Here is a 26,086-nt window from a genome sequence, read left to right as displayed (position 1 = left end):
ACATGGGCATGCATGAGTCATTTATTACAAATGTCAAGTAGAAAAACAGAATATATGAGTTTCTGTGCATACATTATGCTAATGTTGCATGTTAAAGCAGAATTGTCAGCACACATCCAAAAGTGCAAAATATGGAAAATACTTATCTAAGAATTATAAACAACATTCTACAGTATAACAATAAAATATACCAGCTTTATGATCACTTACTGAGAATCTAACCTGCGCAGTTTTTGCCCAAATGAAAGTAGGTACGGTGCAGGGCATAAGAAATTTTATTTGTGAAAGTAGTTAAATCCAAGATGGCTGCGCCCTTGTTTTGAAAGTTGCGGACTGAATTAAATCGTGCATGATGAGCAAACCAAAGCATCACATTCGTCAAGAGGTCTGCTCAACAAGGGCACCTTACAGAGATGGCAGAAAACCAACAGCTGTAAAGGTGACAAGCTGTAATAATTGAAATTCTTAGATGTGTACCACCTGAATAAATTCTGGATAAGAAATAATTTCGGGTAGATCTAGTAATAAATTTTGACTATTGTCATAAAATGCGAGATACGTATGTCAATGTAGTCGGATGATGACAGTCAAACTACGGAATCCTGTTGGGGCCATTTATAATGTCGCCGTCGCGTTTGTGGGGTCGACACACGACAACGCGAAGTGACATAGCGACATTACGAAGTGACACCCGACAATCGCAAACGACGGTGAAAATCCCAAAGGACAATGTCGCGATATCCACTTTGAAATGTCGCCTTTCAAAAGCACGATATATCGCGATGTCACTTTGCGTTGTCGAGCGTCGTATCGCATTGTCGCTATGTCACTTCGTAATGTCACTTCGCGTTGTCGTGTTTCGACCCTGCAAACGCGACGGCGACATTATCAAACGACATGCGATAATCTCAGATGACGCTCAACAACGTGAAGCGACTTTTTCCATATCATACCGTATGTCGCGTGTCGCGGGTTTGGGTGAGGGACAACGCGCGACAATTTCAAATGATACACGACAATACGAAGCAACATTTTCATAATGTCGTATGGCATTGTCGTTCTTCGACTGGTGTTCACTTGAATAAATACCGGCTAATCTTGGTCGCATTTTTTCGAAAAATTCATCAATTTCATTTTAGTATTAAAAGTGTTAAAAGTAAGGTATCAAAGTAAAATTTCTTTTAATAAGTAGTATTGCCTAATCGAATATTAAAAACAATGTTCTTCCCCGATGGGCACGCCGTCGTGAATATTTGCGGAACTTTGTTATTTTTGGCTTAAAATATTAGCAGTAACATAAGGAAAAAGTGCTTATAAAATATTTATTTTGGGTAAATAACTGCAAATAAAAACTTGTTTTGATAGAAAATGACAAATTCTGAATGTTTGTGACAAAAAAGACTACATCTGTTCGTCCGTCTGTACGTAATTAAAGATAAAAGCTGTTTTTCTGTACGGAAAATGTCCGTGTTTTTCATTAACTTCAAATAATTGTAGAATGTTCCAAACACAAGATATTTTAATGAAATAACTTTTATAAATTAAATTCAAACATTGTCTAAACGGATATGTAACTTGTATAATTTTACCGCCGACGGTTTCGTTGAAGGACCGTCTCAAAATGTTTCAGTTTTCGTAAAAATATGCATACAAAGTACATATATTAAATAGAGGGGTGGTCCTTGTCTGAGAAGCCATATCTACATAACCTGATGTCCGATTTTAATAAATGATACCTTGTTGCAAAGGACAAGTCAATACCTAGAGAAAAGAGGCCACGTCAGGTTTGAACCCGGTTGGCTAGGGGTCAAGGTCATAGGTCAAATTCCGGTAATATTCTCAAAATATGAAGGTTTAAATGCCTATAATGTCATGAATTAGCCATAAATTCAAATAAAACTTACGTGTATCGAAAGGGGATTCAATTCCTCATTGATTTATGTAAAAACTATCAAATAATTTAAATATCCAAAGTTACGAATTTTCTGATGATTTAAACCTTTGTATGTGCTGTACACTATTAACGTTTACCGTGTCTTCACATCAATATGCGCAAGCGATAAAACCAATAACTTTACAGGACTGCGTATACTGTGATTTATCCTCCATTATTTTGGACCTTCAAAGATTTGGCGTTTAGATTGCCCCGTCACAAATATAAAACAATCTAAACGTCGAATTATTTTGACTAACATACACTGTAGTATAACAGACTCTTTTTTACAGATATCATATATTGTATCAAAAGGCCATGACATAAAGGCACAGTAAGTATCTATACACTACAGTGGCTTCAGGGGCTAGGGCAGTGGATTTTCTGGTCAGTCTTTGAAAGATATATAAATGTGACATTTTATTTTGGTATATGCAGCTTTTAGTATCAGAGTGATCAATATATTATAAATACTGAAAATCATGAAAGAATTATATCAGGCCTATATCATATTATGTTAAAAGAATTAGATGATGAAAGCAAAACTTTATGCAAATTGATGACATTGTGCCCTTGTCTGTCGATCTGTCTGTGCTTACATGTACATTTGCATACTTAGGTGGCCGGTGGCGATAGGAACAATAGGTTACTAGGTAGCTGTACTTTTTAGCTCACCTGTCACAAAGTGACAAGGTGAGCTTTTGTGATCGCGCGGTGTCCGTCGTCCGTCCGTCCGTGCGTCCGTAAACTTTTGCTTGTGACCACTCTAGAGGTCACATTTTTCATGGGATCTTTATGAAAGTTGGTCAGAATGTTCACCTTGATGATATCTAGGTCAAGTTCGAAACTGGGTCACGTGCCATCAAAAACTAGGTCAGTAGGTCTAAAAATAGAAAAACCTTGTGACCTCTCTAGAGGCCATAATTTTCAATGGATCTTCATGAAAATTGGTCAGAATGTTCATCTTGATGATATCTAGGTCAAGTTCGAAACTGGGTCACGTGCGGTCAAAAACTAGGTCAGTAGGTCTAAAAATAGAAAAAACCTTGTGACCTCTCTAGAGGCCATATATTTCACAAGATCTTCATGAAAATTGGTCAGAACGTTCACCTTGATGATATCTAGGTCAAGTTCGAAACTGGGTCACGTGCCATCAAAAACTAGGTCAGTAGGTCAAATAATAGAAAAACCTTGTGACCTCTCTTAAGGCCATATTTTTCATTGGATCTGTATGAAAGTTGGTCTGAATGTTCATCTTGATGATATCTAGGTCAAGTTCGAAACTGGGTCACGTGCCATCAAAAACTAGGTCAGTAGGTCTAAAAATAGAAAAACCTTGTGACCTTTCTAGAGGCCATATATTTCACAAGATCTTCATGAAAATTGGTCAGAACGTTCACCTTGGTGATATCTAGGTCAGGTTCGAAACTGTGTCACGCGCCTTCAAAAACTAGGTCAGTAGGTCAAATAATAGAAAAACCTTGTGACCTCTCTAAAGGCCATATTTTTCATGGGATCTGTGTGAAAGTTGGTCTGAATGTTCGTCTTGATGATATCTAGGTCAAGTTCGAAACTGGGTCACGTGCGATCAAAAACTAGGTCAGTAGGTCTAAAAATAGAAAAACCTTGTGACCTCTCATAGAGGCCATATATTTCATAAATCTTCATGAAAATTTGTCAGAATGTTCACCTTGATGATATCTAAGTCAAGTTTGAAAGTGGGTCACGTGCCATCAAAAACTAGGTCAGTAGGTCAAATAATAGAAAAACCTTGTGACCTCTCTAAAGGCCATATTTTTCATTGGATCTGTATGAAAGTTGGTCTGAATGTTCATCTTGATGATATCTAGGTCAAGTTTGAAAGTGGGTCACGTGCTGTCAAAAACTAGGTCAGTAGGTCAAATAATAGAAAAACCTTGTGACCTCTCTAAAGGCCATATTTTTCAATGGATCTTCATGAAAGTTTGTCTGAATGTTCATCTTGATGATATCTAGGTCAAATTCAAAACAGGGTCATGTGTGGTCAAAAACTAGGTCAGTAGGTCTAAAAATAGAAAAACCTTGTGACCTCTCTAGAGGCCATACTTATGAATGGATCTCCATAAAAATTGGTCAGAATGTTCACCTTGATGATATCTAAGTCAAGTTCGAAAGTGGGTCACGTGCCATCAAAAAGTAGGTCAGTAGGTCAAATAATGAAAAAACGTTGTGACCTCTCTAGGGGCCATATTTTTCATGGGATCTGTATGAAAGTTGGTCTGAATGTTCATCTTGATGATATCTAGGTCAGATTTGAAACTGGGTCAACTGCGATCAAAAACTAGGTCAGTAGGTCTTGAAATAGAAAAACCTTGTGACCTCTCTAGAGGCCATACCCTTGAATGGATCTTCATGAAAATTGGTCAGAATGTTCACCTTGAAAACTGAAACCAGTTTGAAACTGGGTCACGTGCCTTAAAAAAATAGGTCAATAGGTCAAATAATAGAAAAACCTTGTGACCTCTCTAGAGACCATATTTTTCAATGAATCTTCATGAAAATTAGTCAGAATTTTTATCTTGATAATATCTAGGTCAAGTTCAAAACTGGGTCACATGAGCTCAAAAACTAGGTCACTATGTCAAATAATAGAAAAAACGATGTCATACTCAAAACTGGATCATGTGGGAAGAGGTGAGCGATTCAGGACCATCATGGTCCTCTTGTTCTTAGATGCCATTGATTTCGTTAGCTTTTATGATTTTTAGCTCACCTGTCACAAAGTGACAAGGTGAGCTTTTGTGATCGCGTGGTGTCCGTCGTCCGTGCGTGTGTCCGTGCGTCCGTAAACTTTTCCTTGTGACATCTCTAGAGGTCACATTTTTCATGGGATGTTTATGATATGGGTCAGAATGTTCATCTTGGTAAATTCTCTCTAGAGACCATAATTTTCAATGGATCTTCATGAAAATTGGTCAGAATGTTCACCTTGATGATATCTAGGTCAGGTTCGAAACTGGGTCACGTGCGGTCAAAAACTAGGTCAGTAGGTCTAAAAATAGAAAAACCTTGTGACCTCTCTAGAGGCCATATATTTCACAAAATCTTCATGAAAATTGGTCAGAACGTTCACCTTGATGATATCTAGATCAAGTTCGAAACTGGGTCATGTGCCTTGAAAAACTAGGTCAGGAGGTCTAAAAATAGAAAAACCTTGTGACCTCTCTAGAGGCCATATATTTCACAAGATTTTCATGAAAATTGGTCAGAATGTTCACCTTGATGATATCTAGGTCAAGTTCGAAACTGGGTCATGTGCGGTCAAAAACTAGGTCAGTAGGTCTAAAAATAGAAAAACTTTGTGACCTTTCTAGAGGCCATATATTTCACAAGATCTTCATGAAAATTGGTCAGAACGTTCACCTTGATGATATTTAGGTCAAGTTCGAAACTGGGTCACGTGCGGTCAAAAACTAGGTCAGTAGTTCAAATAATAGAAAAGCCTTGTGACCTCTCTAAAGGCCATATTTTTCATGGGATCTGTATGAAAGTTGGTCTGAATGTTCTTCTTGATGATATCTAGGTCAAGATCGAAAATGGGTCACTTGCGGTCAAAAACTAGGTCAGTAGGTCTAAAAATAGAAAAACGTTGTGACCTCTCTAGAGGCCATATATTTCAAGAAATCTTCATGAAAATTGGTCAGAATGTTCACCTTGATGATATCTAAGTCAAGTTCGAAAGTGGGTCACGTGCCTTCAAAAACTAGGTCAGTAGGTCAAATAATAGAAAAACCTTGTGACCTCTCTAGAGGCCATATTTTCCATGGGATCTGTATGAAAGTTGGTCTGAATGTTCATCTTGATGATATCTAGGTTAAGTTCGAAAGTGGGTCACGTGCCATCAAAAACTAGGTCAGTAGGTCAAATAATAGAAAAACCTTGTGACCTCTCTAAAGGCCATATTTTTCAATGGATCTTCATGAAAGTTGGTCTGAATGTTCATCTTGATGATATCTAGTTAATGTTCGAAACAGGGTCATGTGCGGTCAAAAACTAGGTCAGTAGGTCTAAAAATAGAAAAACCTTGTGACCTCTCTAGAGGCCATACTTGTGAATGGATCTCCATAAAAATTGGTCAGAATGTTCATCTTGATGATATCTAGGTCAAGTTCGAAAGTGGGTCACGTGCCATCAAAAATTAGGTCACTAGGTCAAATAATGAAAAAACGTTGTGACCTCTCTAGAGGCCATATTTTTCATGGGATCTGTATGAAAGTTGGTCTGAATGTTTATCTTGATGATATCTAGGTCAAGTTTGAAACTGGGTCAACTGCGATCAAAAACTAGGTCAGTAGGTCTTGAAATAGAAAAACCTTGTGACCTCTCTAGAGGCCATACCCTTGTATGGATCTTCATGAAAATTGGTCAGAATGTTCACCTTGATGATATCTAGGTCAAGTTTGAAACTGGGTCACATGCCTTAAAAAACTAGGTCAATAGGTCAAATAATAGAAAAACCTTGTGACCTCTCTAGAGACCATATTTTTCAATGGATCTTCATGAAAATTGGTCAGAATTTTTATCTTGATAATATCTAGGTCAAGAACAAAACTGGGTCTCATGAGCTCAAAAACTAGGTCACTATGTCAAATAATAGAAAAAACGACGTCATACTCAAAACTGGATCATGTGGGAAGAGGTGAGCGATTCAGGACCATCATGGTCCTCTTGTTTCTTTGATGCTATTCATTCCTTAAGCTTTTATGTGGCTTATTTTCTTTTACATGGCTAAAAGAACAATAGAGAGAACAAAAGAGTAGCCACATAAATACCCATATATAGAAACGTCCGTCCGGACGTCCGAGCTTACATTTGCATACTTAGATGGCTGTAGGAACAATAGGTAACTGTACTTTTTCTTTGATGTGATTCATTCATGGCTATTTTTCTTTTACATGCCTAAAGGTAAAATAGAGAGAACAAAAGAGTAGCCACATAAATACCCGTATGTAGGAACGTCCGTCCGTCCATCCATCCCAATTTTCAAAAATTATTTGACCCCCAAGTCATCAAACCTCACATGATTGTTTTTCAGCACGGGAAGCAGTGCACCAGGCATTTTAATTTGGATCTCATACAGTCAGACCAGAGTTACGGTCCTTGACTTAGTCAAAATACGCATAAAAAGGCCTAACCTTGAGTTCTAAAACCAGGTACAGTGACAGGAGTGGGGGGCACCTGTGCCCTATGGACACACATTTAGTTTTTTTTATAAATTAAAAAACGTTAACCAAAGAAAAAACACATCAACATTGTAATAGGTGAGTTTTATTGACTCTTGAGAATTTGTTCTTGTTTCTTTTATAGGTGTACACAGTTCATCAAGAGTCAAAATATTTACTGATTCAAGGTGTATCAGCTGTAGGAGCTACAAATGAGCTTGTGAAACTGTTTGAGACAGTTGGTGATGTAGAGGAACATAGAATACTTGACGACTATCCTAGTGAACAGTTTACTGAGGTTTATCTTATCAAATACAAGAGAATACAGTCAGCAAGGTTTTTATAGCAATTATATTTTTATAAGACTAAGGATTGTTTCACCATTCTTTAATCTGTTTATTTATAAAGAGCATCAATGAGAGTAAGAAGGTGTGACCTGTAGGTTAATCAGCCAATTCCTTATTCACTCTGGAAACACTGAAGAGACAACCTTTATTTCATTCTAGTGGTTGACTGGAATATAACTTGTATTTTGAATTTTTGATATACTGACTACAATATAAATAATTCTGAACAGGAACTTATAAAATTAATGAAGTACAAATCAGATTTCTTGTAAAAATATATAAATGGCCTTGTCTGATGTACATGTAAGATAGAATTATCACAAGATTTTACATTTTTAGCTCACCAGAGCTCAAGGTGAGCTATTGTGACCGGTCATTGTCCAACGTCCGTCTGCGTCTGTCGTCCGTCAACATTTGCCTTGTGAACACTCTAGAGGCCACATTTGTGACCCGATCTTTATGAAACTAGGTCAGAATGTTAGTCTGGATGATCTCTAGGTCAAGTTAGGAACTGGGTCATGTGGGGTCAAAAGCTAGGTCATTAGGTCAGATCAAAGGAAAAGCTTGTGAACACTCTAGAGACCACATTTTTGACCCAATCTTCATGAAACTTGGTCAGAATGATAGTCTTGATGATCTCTAGGTCAAGTTCGAAATAGGGTCATGTGGGATCAAAAACTAGGTCAGTAGGTCAGATCAAAGGAAAAGCTTGTGAACACTCTAGAGACCACATTTTTGACCCAATCTTTATGAAACTTGGTCAGAATGTTACTCTTGATGATCTTTATGTCAAGTTTGAAACTGGGTCATGTGGGATCAAAAACAAGGTCACTAGGCCAGATCAAAGGAAAAGCTTGTGAACATTCTAGAGACCACATTTTTGACCCAATGTTTATGAAACATGGTCAGAATGTTAGTCTTGATGATCTCTAGGTCAAGTTTGAAATTGGGTCATGTGGGTCAAAAACTAGGTCAGTAGGTCAGATCAAAGGAAAAGCTTGTGAACACTCTAGAGACCACATTTGTGACCTTATCTTTATGAAACTTGGTCAGAATGTTAGTCTTGATGATCTCTAGGTCAGGTTTGAAACTGGGTCATGTGGGGTCAAAAGCTACGTCAGTAGGTCAGATCAAAGGAAAAGCTTGTGAACACTCTAGAGACCACATTTTTGACCCAATCTTCATGAAACTTGGTCAGAATGTTAGTCTTGATGATCTCTAGGTCAAGTTCGAAATAGGGTCATGTGGGATCAAAAACTAGGTCAGTAGGTCAGATCAAAGGAAAAGCTTGTGAACTCTCTAGAGACCACATTTTTGACACAATCTTAATGAAACTTGGTCAGAATGTTACTCTTGATGATCTTTATGTCAAGTTTGAATCTGGGTCATGTGGGATCAAAAACAAGGTCACTAGGCCAGATCAAAGGAAAAGCTTGTGAACATTCTAGAGACCACATTTTTGACCCAATGTTTATGAAACATGGTCAGAATGTTAGTCTTGATGATCTCTAGGTCAAGTTTGAAATTGGGTCATGTGGGATCAAAAACTAGGTCAGTAGGTCAGATCAAAGGAAAAACTTGTGAACACTCTAGAGACCACATTTGTGACCTTATCTTTATGAAACTTGGTCAGAATGTTAGTCTTGATGATCTCTAGGTCAGGTTTGAAACTGGGTCATGTGGGGTCAAAAACTAGGTCAGTAAATCAGATCAAAGGAATAGCTTGTGAACACTCTAGAGACCACATTTGTGACCGGATCTTTATGAAACTTGGTCGGAATGTTTTTCTTGATCTCTAGGTCAAGTTCGAAATTGGTCATGTTGGATAAAAAACTAGGTCACCTGGTCAGATCAAAGGAAAAGCTTGTGAACACTCTAGAGGCCACGGTTGTGACCCAATATTTATGAAACTTAGTCAGAAAGTTTGGCTTGATGATTTCTAGGTCAAGTTTGAATCTGGGTCATGTGGGGTCAAAAAAAAGGTCACCTGGTCAAATCAAAGGAAAAGCTTGTGAACACTTTAGAGGCCACATTTGCGACTCAATCTTTATGAAACTGGGTCAGAATGTTTGTCTTAATCATTTCTAGGTCAGCTTTGAATCTGGGTCATGTGGGGTCAAAAACTAGGTCACTAGGCCAGATCAAAGGAAAATCTTTTCAACACTCTAGAGACCACAATTTAAGTTTGAAACTCATGAGAATTAGTCAGAATGTTTGTTTTGATAATCTATAAGTCAAGTTCGAATCTGGGTCTTGTGGGGTCAAAAACTAGGTCACCGGTCAAATCAAAGGAAAAGCTTGTGAACACTAGAGGCCACAGTTGTAACCAAATCTTTATGAAATTTAGTCAGAATGTTTGTCTTGATGATCTTTAGGTCAAGTTCAACTCTTGGTCTTGTGGGGTCAAAAACTAGGTCAGTAGGCCAGATCAGTGCTGGTGAGCGATAGATAGGGCCATCATGGCCCTCTTGTTTCTCAAAGCTATGTATAGACTTGAAAGTATTTCATGTTGTGTTTGAGGGGCCTCAATGTTGAGTGGTTAAGTTCTAGCTGTGGGTTCGAAACTTTACTTAGGGTGTAGAGTTTTTCCTTTTAGGAAGTCATTCTGTCTTTAATGAAATCTAGGTCAAGTTTTATACTGGGTCATCTTGGGTAAGTTCTGTGTAAGGTGTACGATACAGGACATTCATTACCCATTTGTTGTTTATAATTTTTAGCACTTGTATAAAAGTTTTTGTGACGTACTTTCAGGTTTGCTAAACGTAAGCTAGATGATTGGTCATTTTATGGTGGTGTTCTACATGTTTGTTATGCACCTGAGTTTGAAACAGTACAAGAAACACGAGAAAAATTGCGTGAGAGAAGACGAGTAGTTGAAGCGAAATCTAGACAATATAGTAAGAGTCATGGATAACTTTTCTTATGTAGTTGGCTGTAGAATTATATATTCAAAATTAATTCTTGAAACTTTGTTGATGCTAACTACACTTTCAACTATTACTATAGCTAAAGGTAGACATTTGAATACTGCATTGAAGTTTAACCAGTGGAAGGATTTAAACCTGTGACATCAGTCAGGAATCTGTTGCTGTACACATGCACCACTGTATCTTCCTGTTTTCATTAAATTTTACAGATATAAATTGCAATACTATACACTAGTCTACAAAAAATAATCACACATGAAATTTATCTTCCAAGTATTTGACCAGCTACATTTTTGGGACAAAATTAAATGTTATTAAAACACAAAAAATACTGTCCAATCTTCAGGGAAAAAATTCTATTGCTGTAATATGGGAATACAGCTAAAGGTTAAAGTGACATGAAATCAAGCATATGGACTTCCAGATGTACTTTTATTAGCTCATAGTGAGCATTAAGAATTGTTTGGTGTCCGTATGTCATTTATCTGTCATCCACAATTTCTTTAAAGAACATCTCCTAAATTACTATGCTTCTAACTTCACAGGAATGTTCCTTGGGCAGTCCTCTTGCAGATTTCTTCAAATCTAGCTCACCCATGCTGAATTCTGGTTACCAATGGCAGCCAAAAGGAAAAAAAGTTGTCTTCTCATAAATCAATGGCCCAATTTTGAAATAATTTCACAGAAATGTTCTTTGGTGACCTTCTTCTAAATTCCCCCAAATAATTTTGTCTCGCGTTAAAAAAAATGGCCACCAGGGTACAGGGCCAAATTTCACTATTTGGCTATATAGAAATCTTTGAAAATCTTGTGGCCTGAAATTGCTGGCTTGATTTCAAAATGATTTACAGCAATGTACCCTGCACTGAATTTCTTCAAATAATTCTTTTTTGTTTAAAAAAGACATGTTTGCTATTGGGTGAGGGTAGTTTTCCCAATATGGCTATATGGCAAACATTAAAAATCTTCTGCTCTAAAATTGCGAGGTGAATTTTAAAATAACTTCACTGTAATGATCATTGGTTGACCCTCTACTAAGTACCTTCAAATCATTCTATTTCATTAAAAAACTTGGTTGTCAGGGAGCACGGCTAGTTTTTCTAAATCTTCTTGTGTGAAACTGCTGGCTTGATTTCAAAATATTTTCACAGCAATGTTCGTTGCATGACCCTGTATTAAATTCATTCAGGTCCTATTGAACATGACTGCTTAGGGGTGGGGCTAGTTTTCCCTATATTGGGCTATATTGGAAACCTTAAAAATGCTGCTGACCTTAATACCACAAAGATCATAATAAGGTCTCTCCCACATTATAGCCTTCCTTGCCATCCTGTCCCCTGACCCCTCTCAATAATAATTATTTAGTAGAAACTTTTAAAATCTTCTTGCCAGAAAATACTGGCCGTATTTAAAAATAATTCCGTAGATATTTTCCTTGCGCGACTCTCAACAAAACTGCTCAAGCAAGCTGTGTAATTCATGTTAGCAATCTAGGGCCATCATGGTCCTCTTGTTTAAATTTAGCTTTCTTTTTATTCTTCAGAGACAGATGGTACATATGCTAACAGTTTGTCACAAGTGTCTCAGAGCAGTAATAGTAATACAGAGGAAGAGTTTGACATAGGAAGCAGTCAGCACCATACAGCATCAATAGAAAGTAGCTACAGCAACAGGACAGAGGAAACCAGTCAGAGTAACAGTACTTACATTACAACTGATACACCTTCCAGTGAACAAGTGCTGAGGCAGACATCCACTCATCCAGATATACAACAGTATGGTGTACAGCTGCAATATAACACTGTTAATAGTAATACTTTTTATGGAGGACAGTCAGTGGCATCTCAACAAAACGTAAATAGTTACAGTGCCCAGACTGCACAAAATAACAGTGGAAGTTCAAATGTCAGTATTGAACAATATGGTAAAAAAGCTCACCATCCTGGGACTTCATTAAGTTATGGTGAGCAAGTTGTCCAACAGGCTCGCAGTTTGCAAAACTATGGTAAAAGTTCTCTAGTAAAAATTGAAAATAGACTGAAAAGGCCAAATCTGGATGAAGTTCCATTGACAGTAGTTCCATTGACAGTTAATGAAAATGTCAAAAATACTCATAATTTGACACAAGAAAATGAGGAACAGTTAATTTTGCCTCCTCCTCCTAAACAAATGAGATCCTCAGACTGTAGTTTCATAAAGGTACAAAAATATAGTGGTGCAAAAGTGCCGTCTGCTCAAGCCACATTTCCTGCCAATTTTGATGCAAGAACTGATAGGCTTACTGAAAATGAGGATGATACAAAGATAAAAGATTCTAAAGGTTATGAAAATACTTTGAATGAAATAGATAAACAGGAAGAATTGAGAGAGGACCTGAGTAAAAAATCAATGCAAGAAAAAGTTGAAGAGAACTTAAAAAATAGAAGTGTTGTGATTAAAGATTTTAGTAAGAAAGGAACAGTGCCAAAGTTTATACCAAGGCAAGCTCAAATTAAGAATAAATTGGAAAGAGTAACAGACAAAATCAAAACTGGCAAAGAAGCCAGTAAAACAGATGAATTGAACAGAGAAATTCGGAAAAATGCCTTCAAGCTTGGTAAAGCTCAAGGGCCAGCAGATTTAGGTCCCAGTACATCAAATGAAAGTCTTGACCCAAAGGAGAAATCTGTGATAGACAGCATGCTGGAAATAAGAAAAAAATTGACAAAGGTAATATTTCAAATAGTTGAAAACCAAATGTGCCCAATCTGAGAAGGTCCAGGTGAAAAAACTAAAGCACTAGGTCAGGTATAACAGAAAGCACTATATATGTCTAGAAAATATGTAGAGTGTATTTGTTGACTATTGGTAGAAAGTTTCTGGGACAAATATTCACTTCATTCAGTAGCTGTTTATAAATGTTATTTGAATTTGAGAAAAAAAAAATCTACTGAGCAGGCTTATTTAGTGATTTGTCGCTGAATAAATTATTGTTTGGAGTTCAGATGCGAAGGAATTATATCACGAGGGCGCAGCCCGAGTGATATAATAATGCGTATCTGAACGACTGAAATAATTTGTAGCAAAACTGTGTTTTAAACACTATTTATACACAATGGGCGGTTATACATTGAATGTAACAATTTCACGAGGAGGTAGCACCGAGTGAAATTATTTTGTACAACTTCTAACTGCCTGAGTGTATAAATAGTGTTCAAACATGGTTTTGCTATAAATCATTTCAATTCTATCAAGACTAATATGTCTTTTATTGTAAAATTTGTATCGAATATGATAGAACTGTTTCTTTGCGCATGTATGGTGCCAAATGGTAGGTCATCTGACATGCTCCTTTGTTTATACATGCCTAGACTGGAAATGGTAATAGGTCTTGCGGAATAGTTCAGTTAAAGAGCAAATGATGTTGAATTATTCTGCACAGCAAATAACCAACTAAGTGTGTGTGTTAATTAATTAAGACAGTTTTGCTAATTGACATTTTGTTTTAAACATGTTTTTAAGTATAATATTTGATCAAATTTGAAAGCACTATTTCTCAGTGCATACATGGCACTAAATATCACATTGACTTGACGTCAGCATAATATCATTGTGATGATTTAAGCATTGCCTGGTCATATTAGAATTGTATATATTTACTAGTTTCTAGTATATATTGAATTGTATCTAAAAATACCTCTAGAGTGCAAAGGAAGATTGGTGTATTTCATCCTAGAAGTTTTCCATAATTTTTCTTCTGTAATATGTACAAGTTACAGTTTTCCCAATAACATCTCAAGAAATTCAAAAGAAAAATTTTACATATTATAAATCTAGCCACAAAGTTTACATTCAGAATTTTTTTGTTTATATTTCAGGTAAAGGATTGAGACCTGGAGGAAATTCAACTAGACCCGAACTGCATATACAATTACACACATTTTGCAACAAAAATGACATCTCAAGTTGATGTTATTATGAGAAGACTGAAAGAGGACATAGATGTTTAATTTATGAAGACAAAATGAGATTGTTTTGTTGTGTTTCCACGACAGTAATAATTAAATTATGTGTGATTTGAAGAAAATATTTATGTACTTTTTTATTATTACAAATATGAATTGATAATGACGTTTAAGTAGCCCAGACCAAGATGTTAACTATCTAAATGTTTATTTACATTCCCTTCAAGGAAGAGGTGATGTAGTGTTTGCTCTTGTCAGTCACTCAGGCCATCGGCAACAATTTGGTTTTCAATCAGTAAATATGGAATGCTTTTGTGTACAGTTTTCAAATTTCATAGGAGGGTTGCCTCAATGCTTTAGATAATCTCGATTGTTTTTGGGGTCAAAGGTTAATATCACAGTGACTTTTACTCTAAAAACGGCTTCAGATCAATAGCCGGAGAAATGCTTGGCCAAGTTAAGGTGATGTATAATGCTTCATGAAATTTTATATTAAGCTTTTAGAGAATACAATTTCATAAAGCATATTGCACCACCTTAAGTTCAGTTTTTACAGTGTAAGGTATCTATTCTACTGCTGTTTCTTTTCTCACAAACTTTAGACTGATACTGAAAAAGTCACTTAATATTTTAAATTAGCAAGTAAAGTTGTGTTTAAATTAGCAGATAAAGTTGTGAAAATACAGTATAGTAGGCTCAGAAAAGACCTTGGCTTAAACTGCCCTCCTCTCAGCCTGTAGTATAACAGATTATAACAGTTATTTGCTGTATTCTATGCAATAAATATATGAAATAATGCTTTTCCTTCTTATTTTGTTGGCTCATGTGAGCACAAAGTGATCAGTGGTTAACTTAAGTGATCATGAACCCTTCTTCCATTCACCATTTATTGTAAAGACAGGGAAGACCTCATTTCTTGGTCTTCATGAAATGTAAGAAAATAAATTTATGTTTGCTAGATATCACAGTCTTCAATTAGTTTAGGCTGATAGTATTTCCTGTCTGTCCACAGTTTTATGGTTAACACACTAGAACACACTTGCCTTTCATATGTATTAAAGGTGGCTTTTCAGATTTTGGTTAACTAATTAATTTGTAAAAAACTTAACTCGCAGATCATTTACACTTATTTATGTTCTGCATCTCAGATTTTTACTGGAAATATTTTTAATTTTGATATTCCTATCTTGGTTGCCCAAACAAGATATGTTATTTTAGTGTAAGTATAAATTAAATAAACATATTTTGTCTATGGAATCATATGATAATAACCACTACTGAATTAAAGTTGTCAAAGATTTGCAATGATATGTACATATTTTGCCAAAATAATTAGAAATGTAAGTTTTATAAATTAATATTCTGACCAAATTTCATGAAGATCGACAAGCTTTTCCTATGATTTGACCTGGTGACCTAGTTTATGACCCCACATGACCTAGTTTCGAACTTGACCTAGAGATCATCAAGGTAAACATTATGTGCAAGTTTGTTTCAAATCAAAGCGTAAATAAAACGTCTATATGGCTGAAACGGTCAAAATAGAAAATTTCATTCTAGAAATCATGATGGAATCTAGCCAGTTTTCGAAAGGAATCAAGATCTTATTGAGACTTAAGTTATGTATAAGTGTGGTTTAAATCGAATGTAAAGTGTCACTTCTATAGTGTTCACAAGGTAAAAGTTAACAAAATTTGGCTCTTCAGGGTAAAGTGTCACTTCTATAGTGTTCACAAGGTAAAAGTTAACAAAATATGGCTCTTCAGGGGCCGTAACTTCGGAACCTATGATTGGATCTGACGGATTCATCATGAAATCCAAGATCTATTGTTGTTAAAGATATTTTGCAAGTTTGTATCAAATCAAACCATAAGTGAAGTCTATATATGGCTGAAAGAGCCAAAGTGGCGAATTTTGGCCCTAAAAGGGGCCATACCTCTGAAACCCATGGTGGGATCTGGCCACTATTCAAAAGGAACCGAGATATTATGCATAAGTTTGATTATATTGTGTCCAAGTTTGATTCAAGTTGATTGCAAGTTGATTGCAAAATGTGGTCTCTATCATGTTCACAAGTCAAAATAATTGAGCAAATTTTAGCCCTTGAAGGGACCATAACTTTGGAACCAATGATGGGATCTGGCCAGCTTTCGAAACGAACCAAGATATTATGCCAATACAAGTTGTGTATAAGATTGAAAATTGTGGTCTCTGTCGTGCTCACAAGAAATTGTGGACGGATGACGGACGGACGGAAGAAGGGCGATCACAAAAGCTCATCATTTTTCCACTACAAGACAGGTGAGCTAAAACAAATGTTCTATATACAAAATGCTAAATGATCCCCGATATCCATACATTGCGAGGTTTATGATCTTGGAGTTGTTCCTCCCCCAACATAATTTTGCTTATACTGTCACAATCAGCTAAACTATCTTCTTTGCATGTCACACAAGCATAACAGTATGCATTCACACATAAATATTTACGTGCACTTATAAATTTTATACGTGACAGAGTATATCACACACTGGCCATAGCTTTCGCAGAAGCGGTGGTTCCAACGCCGTGGCGGTGGAGGATTCGACGCAGAAGCGGTGGATAAATATGGCCGGCTGACTACATTACGGTAAGTTTTCTAATGAGTTTGCCCATACTTTTTTCACGTTTGAATGTAAACAACCAGCGAGACAGGAGCCCACATGTGTACTCTTCCAGCCACAAACACTTGTTCAGTGCAATTTTTTGTCATTAATGTAAACCCTTCTGTACAGTTTGACGAGGGATTGTCGTTTTGTAGAATTTTCATCACAAATGGTAAACTCTTGTACAATACGACCCCTGAGCACGTTTTCATCAAATCGTAAGTACGACACTGTCGAGCAAAAACACGATCTTTTTTAGTAATTGCAGGCATATAAGATAATTGACCAAAAATGATTCCCAAGCAGTGTGTGTTGGGTACGGCTGCAACGCATTTCGGTGTATCTTGTTTCTTTAATATTCGTTATGGACTTTTAACTTTTTGATTGGGGTAGGTCCATGAAATCACCTTGACATTAGACAGCTATTAGACATGCTATTGATTTGCACTTCCGTTCTGTTGAATACATACACGAAAAGTAAGCTTAATGTTTTGAACCATGATCATGTTACTAAATCTAATGCGAAAAAATAACACCATGTTCCTTCGTATCAAATACACTTCAATTATGATTGTTTATATGAATGCATGGAAGATTTCTTTAACTTCATTTTCCCTAAATATATACAAAATATCAACTGACAATATCGATTGTTTGATTAAATGCTGACCACATGCGACTTTTGCATCATCTAACATACCAATTTAACTAACGTTAAACTAACGTACCATACAATTACTAATACGTAGTATACATAACAAAATGCCATTGAGCAGCTGCGTTACAGGAGTTAAAACTTTTTAGAAGTAGGCCGATTTATCTCTACTTCTGCAATATACCTTTCTTTTCTTTTCTTAACTTTTTTCTTGAAACTGAAATCCTGTGAAAGCAGCAATGCATTGCAACTGTACCCACCGCATACTGCGTTGGAATTGTTTTTGGTCGATTGTTTTATATGCCTGCAATGAAAATTCACCGATTACTTAGAAATACTTTTTGCTTCACACTTGTCATACTTACGGTTTGATGAAAACGTGCTCAGGGGTCGCTTTGTACAGTATAACCATTTTGATGGAAATTCTACAAAAACGACAGTCCCTCGTCAAACTGTACAGAAGTGTTTACATTAATGACAAAGAACTGCACCGAACAAGTGTTTGTGGCTGGAAGAGTACACATGTGTGCTCCTGACTCGCTGGATGTTTTCATTCAAACATGAAAAAGTATGGGAAAAGTCATTAGAAAACTTATCGTAAAGTAGTCAGCCGGCCATATTTATCCACCGCTTCTGCGACGAATCCTCCACCGCCGCGGCGTTGGCACCACCGCTTCTGCGAAAGCTATGGCCAGTGTGAAATCGGTACATACAAATTTATGCGTGTACGTATAAAGGTTAAAACATTATGCGTTAACGAATATAATTGCGTGCACCTGCATATACGCATCCACCCATAAATTAAGAACGGTGCACCGGAAAATATATACGTTCACATTTATTTTAACAAATGTACGTCAACTTGTATATTTACGCGTGTGCGTATAAAATGTATACATGTACGTATATATTTAGGCTTGCTCGCATATATTTTATTAAAAGCGTAAGGTGGACTTTCTGCCGCAGAAGTACACCAAAGTTGAATAGGATATCCTGCAAGTTTAACAATTACAGCCAAATTTGCTGATCAAAAAAGCCCGAGACTTACTTTATGATAAATTCAAAACTATGAAAATTTAAAAAGAAAAGAAAAACAAAAAGAAACGTTTCTATTACCACCGTTTGAGCTGTACAATATGAATAGTAGAATTTAATTTTAAAAATGGAAGGAGAATTTGCTATGGATATACCTTTACAGTCTCAGATTCGACTGCTATGATAATACAGACGAAGGGGTCAGACCATCTCATTTGTCATATATTAAACAACAGTCAAATTTAGCACATTTCTAGTGAAATTTGTGACCAAACGCAGGTTTTGATATGACAGGAAATTAAATTTTTCATATTGATGTGTGCAATTCTACGATGAATATGCATTTTTACATCGCGCCTATTAAAGCTATTTATTTAACACCTCCTGCTAACAATACGTAAAATGTTGGGATCAGATTTCCTCAGACGCTGTTGTTTTATTTCTTGACATGTTTATTATTTGAATGTCTAGCTCTTTTCGTGTACGCACTGACACACAGTTGCTGCGATTACCGGAAGAATTCAGGACCACGCCTTCACCTTCTGATTAAAGGAACATTATGGTAGTAATTTCTCGTAAACAATGTTTGTCCATTTACCGATACGTGTCTACAATTGAAATAGATTTTTTAATTAACATGGTTATATCATTTTAAACTTGATACATATCAAGTTCGGCCAACATTAATATCTTCGTCTCGTTTACATTGAATAAATGTGCGTTTTACGTGTTTCAAATTATTGACAGAGCTTCACTCACTTCCCCTTTTATTTTAGAACCCATGTCTTTATACCTGTCTATTTTTATTTTCTCTTATCATTGGATACAGACACAATTAGCACCGCCTATTGGATAAAAAATAAAAATAACTTTCTGAGTATATTTCATGTAAATTGGTACATTAAAAAAAACTGAATTGTCGAGGGAAAAATGAATAACGAACCTGGAAATGTGTTGCACTCAACTGAGGAATTAGCGTTTGAAAACGAAATAATTATACATGCTAGCGATAATCAAAACGGTGAGATCTATTATGCTGAAAATGAATACAGTGTTCAAATGATTGCAGAATGCGCAGAAACATTAATAAAGGAGGAAAAATTCGAAGATTTTGGCCACATGCTTCAACTGATTACAAACAATGGAGAAACTTTTCGCTTGTTGATGGAAGATGAGACTTTCTTGACAATGTATTTGAAATACAAAATGCATCTTCAGCACTATGAAGAAATATTTCATATTCTTCAGGTAATTTCTATTTCAGTGAATTCAGTTAATAGATAGATAAAAATGTACACGTAACCGGTACTAATTTCTGTCAAGTTTACAAAAAAATAAGTACAGTTTATTTGGTAAATAACATTTGCCTACAAAATCCGAACAAAATGCGGTATTGCCACGTTTGCATTTAATTATATCTAGATTTTATGTAGTCCAAATAATTGTACTCTAAGAGTTGAATATCGTTATATTTATTTTTGACTGGTCGATATCCCCCTCCCCTCTAGGTAGACAACGTGAAATATCAAAATGTAAAATCGGTCTACCCGAGGTTTCATTATTTAGACTAGATTTTATGCATTTTTTTAAAAAATCATAATTTTAATAACGCCATTTTACTCGTACACATGTTTACAATTTTGAATAAAAAAAAGAACATTTTCATGTCCGTCTAGAATATATTTCCTAATGTTTATGAGACTTGTAAATTCAAACTTTTTTCCTGGACTTTTTTAGCAAAATTAATACATCTGTCCAAAGTTTATTCAGATATTTTTATTGCTGGAAAAAAATCTGATTTATTATACTGGTACTCGCAAATTAATACTTTTTCTTGACTTTTAAGTAGATATTTCGTCGAATTTTTATTCAACATTATTCATTGCTGGAAAAATACTGTTTGCGGACTGTAATATTCAAAATCTGTACACAATATTTGAACTTGAAAATAAAATTTAATTTCGAGTATTTTTCCATGTTTTACAGTGCTTAGGGTAAAGCGGATTTTAGGGTATAGAAGATAGGTTGATAAATTTTATATTTAGACTTGAATTATTGTAAAAAAAATCATATCATTTTTACTGACATGCAGACAGACATTCTGACATACATTTTAAATGTTTGCTTATTGTGTTTTTTTTTCATATGTCATCAAATAAAAGTCGATGCAAATCATGCTATCCTTTACTGACAAATCAGTGCGTATGTAAAAAAAAAAACATCAGTGAATTAAAAGTATTTGATGGAAATTTAAAAAGCTACATGTTTTTGAAATGATAATACATTATTATTCTAATTTATAGTAAAAAAAATCTCGGGAAGTTTCTTTAGATGTGGATTTTAAACTAATAATGGAAAAAATGTCCACGGCTAACCTGTACACCCTAAATCAGTGCATATGTAAAAATGCCATTCGGAGAAAAAGCAAATGAATTTCTGTTAAGAGCTGAATGTTTCGAAAAGAATAGCTGATTTCTGACTGATATACAGAAAAAACAAGTAGTTCGAAGGAATTTCGAGTTGTTAAAAGAACATGAGCAGTCAAAATAGACAGCTGCAGATTGTAGTTTTAGGGAGGGGACGAAGAAATATCAAGGAAAATAGCCTAATAATTTCTGTTTCATGTTGTTACAGAATATGGGGAACACGTACAATCCGATCTTTCTACAACTATGGGACGAGGCTCACTATCAACAATATTGGTCGACACATGGCAAATTGAACTCTGTACACAAGTACAGGATAAGACAGAGGTAGGTTACGTCCATATCACTGAATGCTTTGGTCATGTCCATCATTTGTTTTTCGATCATACACTAAAGCAGAATTTCAAACGTTTAGGCTTAGAACTGTTTACATTCATTAACTGAAATTATTAGACCTATGGCTGATCCTGTCTTTTTGTGAGGTACAAGGTTTAAGTTCAATCTCTTAATAATCTCTGGACAGAACAGTTTTTGGTCAGTGACGAGAGAATGCTTGGATATACAACCGTCAAGGGTCGTAAGATGACTGGCCGTCACTAGGTGACCCCTTGTTTTTGGTGACGATACGTCAAGTTCAATTTCATATACACCTCTAAAATTAGAATTTCCGTTGGCAATTTTTATACACAATTTACAAAAAAGTAATAGTAATTGTCTAACTTTCTGGTCTTAAAACGCATATGGGCTCGGAACTTCAGTGAACATACTCTACAAAGTGTTTACTGCCAACAACCTGTCACTTGCTAGCCTTACTTATTTAGCTTATCGGGATGATTTATTTTATGGACTGATGTTTTATAGTTGTCATCCCTTTCGACAGTCAAAAGTTATCACGATGTCCCAAAACTATTATTTGGACTAGTCACTTTCTTGTCCATGTTATCATAATGGCTAGTGGTCAGTCTCGACCAGTTTTTCTTGTTTAAAGTTTGACCTAAAATGTAAAAGTACTAAAGACCATCAGCATTTTTTTCCCACATACAATAGTTTGACCGTATATAGGCCGTAACTTTCTCGAGATATCGAGTCTCAGTCAAGTATGTAATAGCTTTATACATGTACCTGTAAGCATGGTGTCGGCGGTAGACAAATCTGCAATAGCTTGATGACTGTAAGCATGGTGTCGTCGCACACAAGTATGCAATAGCTTTATGTCTAAGTATGGTGTCGCCGGTACACAAGTGTGCAATAGCTTTATGTCTGTAAGTATGGTGTCGTCGCACATAAGTGTGCAATAGCTTTATGTCTTAGTATGGTGTCGCAGGTATACAAGTGTGCAATAGCTTTGTGTCCAAGTATGGTGTCGCAGGTACACAAGTGTGCAATAGCTTTATGTCTAAGTATGGTGTCGTCGCACACGAGTGTGCAATAGCTTTATGTCTAAGTATGGTGTCGCAGGTACACAAGTGTGCAATAGCTTTGTAAGTATGGTGTCGCAGGTACACAAGTGTGCAATAGCTTTATGTCTAAGTATGGTGTCGCCGGTACACAAGTGTGCAATAGCTTTATGTCTAAATATGGTGTCGCCGGTACACAGGTGTGCAATAACTTTATGTCTATAAGTATGGTGTCGCCGGTACACAAGTGTGCAATAGCTTTATGTCTGTAAGTATGGAGTCGCCGGTATAGAAGTATAGAACAACATGGCGTCTGTAAGCATGCTCACTAACTTGTTTTGAGACACACTTTCAGAAAGTTACGCATAATAGGTCGGAATGTTAAAAAACGCTTCCTGGTTTAAGATTTTAGTCCCCTGGAGGGAACTGTAGGAATGCCTTCCGTCTGTCCGTCCTGCAATTACTCAAAAACTTGATATGTGAATAGGAGGCCATATGTAGATTATGCACGTAAATCACATGACGAGTGTTTCCTTTTTTGTTTTGTCAGACATCCTCCACCTCCAGGGATATGTCCAGGCGGTGTCCGACCACCCGCACGTCTGTTGGAAAGTTCAGCTGCCGTGCTACGTGAATGGTTTAGAACACATTCTTCAGACCCGTATCCCTGCAAGAAAGCCAAACAAGCTCTTGCAAATCGGGCCGGAATTCCCATTGCAAAAGTGAGTTTTATAGTATTTAATCAATTTTTTAACAAATCAATATATCAACATCAACTTTTGTTAAACTTTGAACAGTTGTGTATTAATAGCACATTATTCTGTCACGAAAACAATGAAAGGGAAAAAGGTAATTGCTTCATATTTTTTTTATTTTATTGTTTAAAACTGTAAAATATGATATACTGATTGAATTGCATTGAGCTTAGGCTTTTATTCAAAGTAAAATGGAAGTTCCCGAACATATGAAAATTTGGCAGGAACTTGACCATAGCAGTACACCGTTTTGCAAGCAGGCCTTGTGAACAGTTAGCTGTTTTACTGTTTAGGTTGTGATGAAAAAAGTACCTGCAGAATATAACAACTTAAGAAATATAGTATTTCTCAAAATGTATAACGAACGTTTTTCGCAGATTTTTAGTGACCATAATTAATGATTATAGATATACTTCTTGTTTGCTGTAGGTAACTTCATGGTTTTCAAACGCTCGTAGACAACACAGGAATAAACTCGAAAAGATGGTAGAGTTAACACCGGGTGATAATAATAAATCTGTGAATGAAAAGGAATCAACGAAAGATAAGTGTATTGGAACAGAAGAATCAGTGCAAACTGGCACAAAAGTATATGATGATGCAACGGAATACTCGTGTGGTAATCCGGAAGTGGAGAGTGTTCTGAAAGAACGAACTATGGATGAAAATAACAACTGGACGGACAAGCAGGATGTAGTTTCTACTGAAAACGACGGGACTAGTTTGTATTCCTTCAATAATGAAAATGTTATACCAGCATTGAGCAGTAATTGGCCAACTACAGTTCAGTCTGTATACAAACGGGACGAATTAACAAATACTAGATTCGGAAAATCGCGTTACAATGCTATGGACACTAACACCAACCAAAGAATTCCCTTTTCACAGGTTCATTTGAGAGATAATTTACGCTACACACAGGGAGGGATACAGCTTGAAGAGGAAACAAATGCACAATATGAGAAGCAGTACATGCGCAACATAGACAAGAAAATAGATTACATACTTGCAAAAGATGAAAACAAACCATACACAGATGTAAAGACAGGTAACAAACAAGGATACATCATCTGTAAACTACCAAACTCTAAACATATAAGTAACCATGTGGTTCAGAAACTGCCAGTGATTGAAAATATGTCTAGAACCAATGAAAAGGACATTACAAGAAATGGAGCAGAAATCATACCAGGAAACAAGGCTAAAGTCATGACAGATACTAAAGTTGATGTTATAACAGTAAAAAAGACAGAAGTCATGACTGGTAAAAATGCAAATGTCATAAAAGCAAATAAGGCAGAAACTGTAACTAGAAATCGTGCAAAAACTATGACTGAAACCAAGGTAAAAGCCATCACAGGAAATCAGGCAGAAGCCATGGCAGAAGATAAGACAGAAATGTATCAACAGACAAAAGTACCAAACTCCCTTAGAAAAGCTAAAGTGATAGGAAAAGACGTATGCAGACCCAGACCTATACGGCCTAAACTAAAATTTGAAGAAACACATTCTGAAGTTATGGTAAATGATATCAAATTGGTTTGGAAACTGCGTGTTAAGCTTAAAGAACGGCAAATGAGGCATGTAGGACTGAAGAAAGAAAAGGCTGAAGAATGGACTGCTTTAGACTGTCTCAGATCTTTACAAAAACTTTGTGACAATATAGGAAATAATGTAGAGTCCCCGGTAGACTTCGCTTGTAGTGTAAAAATTGAAGAAAGCCAAAATAATTCAGCAGATGATATAGTTGCGGATAGAGATAATGTCCCAATGAATGGTGCAAAATTAGCAATTACAACTGAAACTACCGAAAAAAATTTGGGTGCAGAAACTGAAAGGCTGAATAAGAGGTTGGCAGTTGAAAGGAATGGTGAACACCAAGGGATAGATTGCATCGAGAATGCCATTTGTAGCGTATGCGAGAGAGAATGGTTCAAAAGAGCCCACGCAAATGGAGAATATCCACTGATAGAGACCGGAGTTGAATGTAGCACAGACTGTAGGTATGGCTAAACTTTCTCAATGTTTGTTTATATCTAAATTAACTGTGACAGTTAAGGTACAATTAAACTCTTTACTTTGTTGAGACAGGTATGTATGGTTGGTTGTCTTGTTTGTACCACTCATGTTACTGTAAGTGGAAGAATGTGATCGTGGAGGAATTCGAACCAAGTGCAAAAGGGAAAGCGATCGGATGTTTAAGACCTTGTCCGCATGGCCGCGGAAAACCCAACAAGGTTTATAGGAACATCGGACTTGTCATTGCTTTTGCATTCTATGAAATTGCGTATCGTTTTGAAAGTACAGTTTAACAGTATAGTGTGCTTTTTAAGTTTCTCAATAATTCATAGTAGAAAAGTAAACTACTTAAATGTAAGAAACGAATGAAACATTTCAAGTGTTTTAATTTAGCAGTTCAAGAACAGAATGTTCTGCAGATGTTCAGCCTTACCTTCAGAGTGTTCAGTTGGTATCTGGTCCAGATACATACAGTTATTGTCATCCAGTTGCGATGGACAGGGAGCAATACTACTGGTAAACTATTGATTTAACATTCTCTGAAAATATCTTGTGGAAGGTATTGTATGGAGAACTGGCACCAACAAAACAGCTAGAAGTTTATTCAACTTTAAGTTTGTTTGTTTTGCCTGTCTCTAGTTTGATTCTACTGCCTGAATTTCTGCATTTGCTTGTTTTCCCCTTGTGTTCGTTGAAATAAATTAATGAGCTTAGAGATCGGATCGTAGATTTCACGTCTCTCTGTGTATACTGGATTAAACATTTTTATGAGCCCGCCCGCTTAGCTCAATATCTACAGATC

The 26,086-nt window shown here is 36.1% G+C and overlaps 2 protein-coding genes across 2 annotated transcripts; both read left to right on the top strand.

Annotated features, from left to right (window-relative positions):
• The first annotated feature begins 294 nt into the window (after nt 1-294).
• LOC123530991 (uncharacterized) lies at nt 295-15,134 on the top strand. Its single transcript, XM_053517460.1, has 5 exons — nt 295-439; nt 7,280-7,470; nt 10,233-10,378; nt 11,952-13,117; nt 14,266-15,134. The coding sequence occupies exons 1-5, from the start codon at nt 350-352 to the stop codon at nt 14,275-14,277; spliced, it is 1,605 nt and encodes a 534-aa protein (XP_053373435.1). The 5' UTR covers nt 295-349; the 3' UTR covers nt 14,278-15,134.
• Nucleotides 15,135-19,617: 4,483 nt separating this feature from the next.
• Nucleotides 19,618-25,804, top strand: LOC123530990 (uncharacterized). The gene is made up of 5 exons (XM_045311764.2): nt 19,618-19,935; nt 21,322-21,440; nt 23,061-23,232; nt 23,695-25,268; nt 25,678-25,804. Exons 1-5 carry the CDS (start codon nt 19,618-19,620, stop codon nt 25,802-25,804), a joined length of 2,310 nt encoding a protein of 769 aa, XP_045167699.2.
• Nucleotides 25,805-26,086: the final 282 nt, after the last annotated feature.

The sequence above is a fragment of the Mercenaria mercenaria genome, chromosome 11, assembly GCF_021730395.1.
Source record: "Mercenaria mercenaria strain notata chromosome 11, MADL_Memer_1, whole genome shotgun sequence".
Lineage (NCBI taxonomy): Eukaryota > Metazoa > Mollusca > Bivalvia > Venerida > Veneridae > Mercenaria > Mercenaria mercenaria.
Note: the sequence above shows the minus strand (reverse complement) of the source record. Positions and strands in the feature narration are given on the sequence as shown.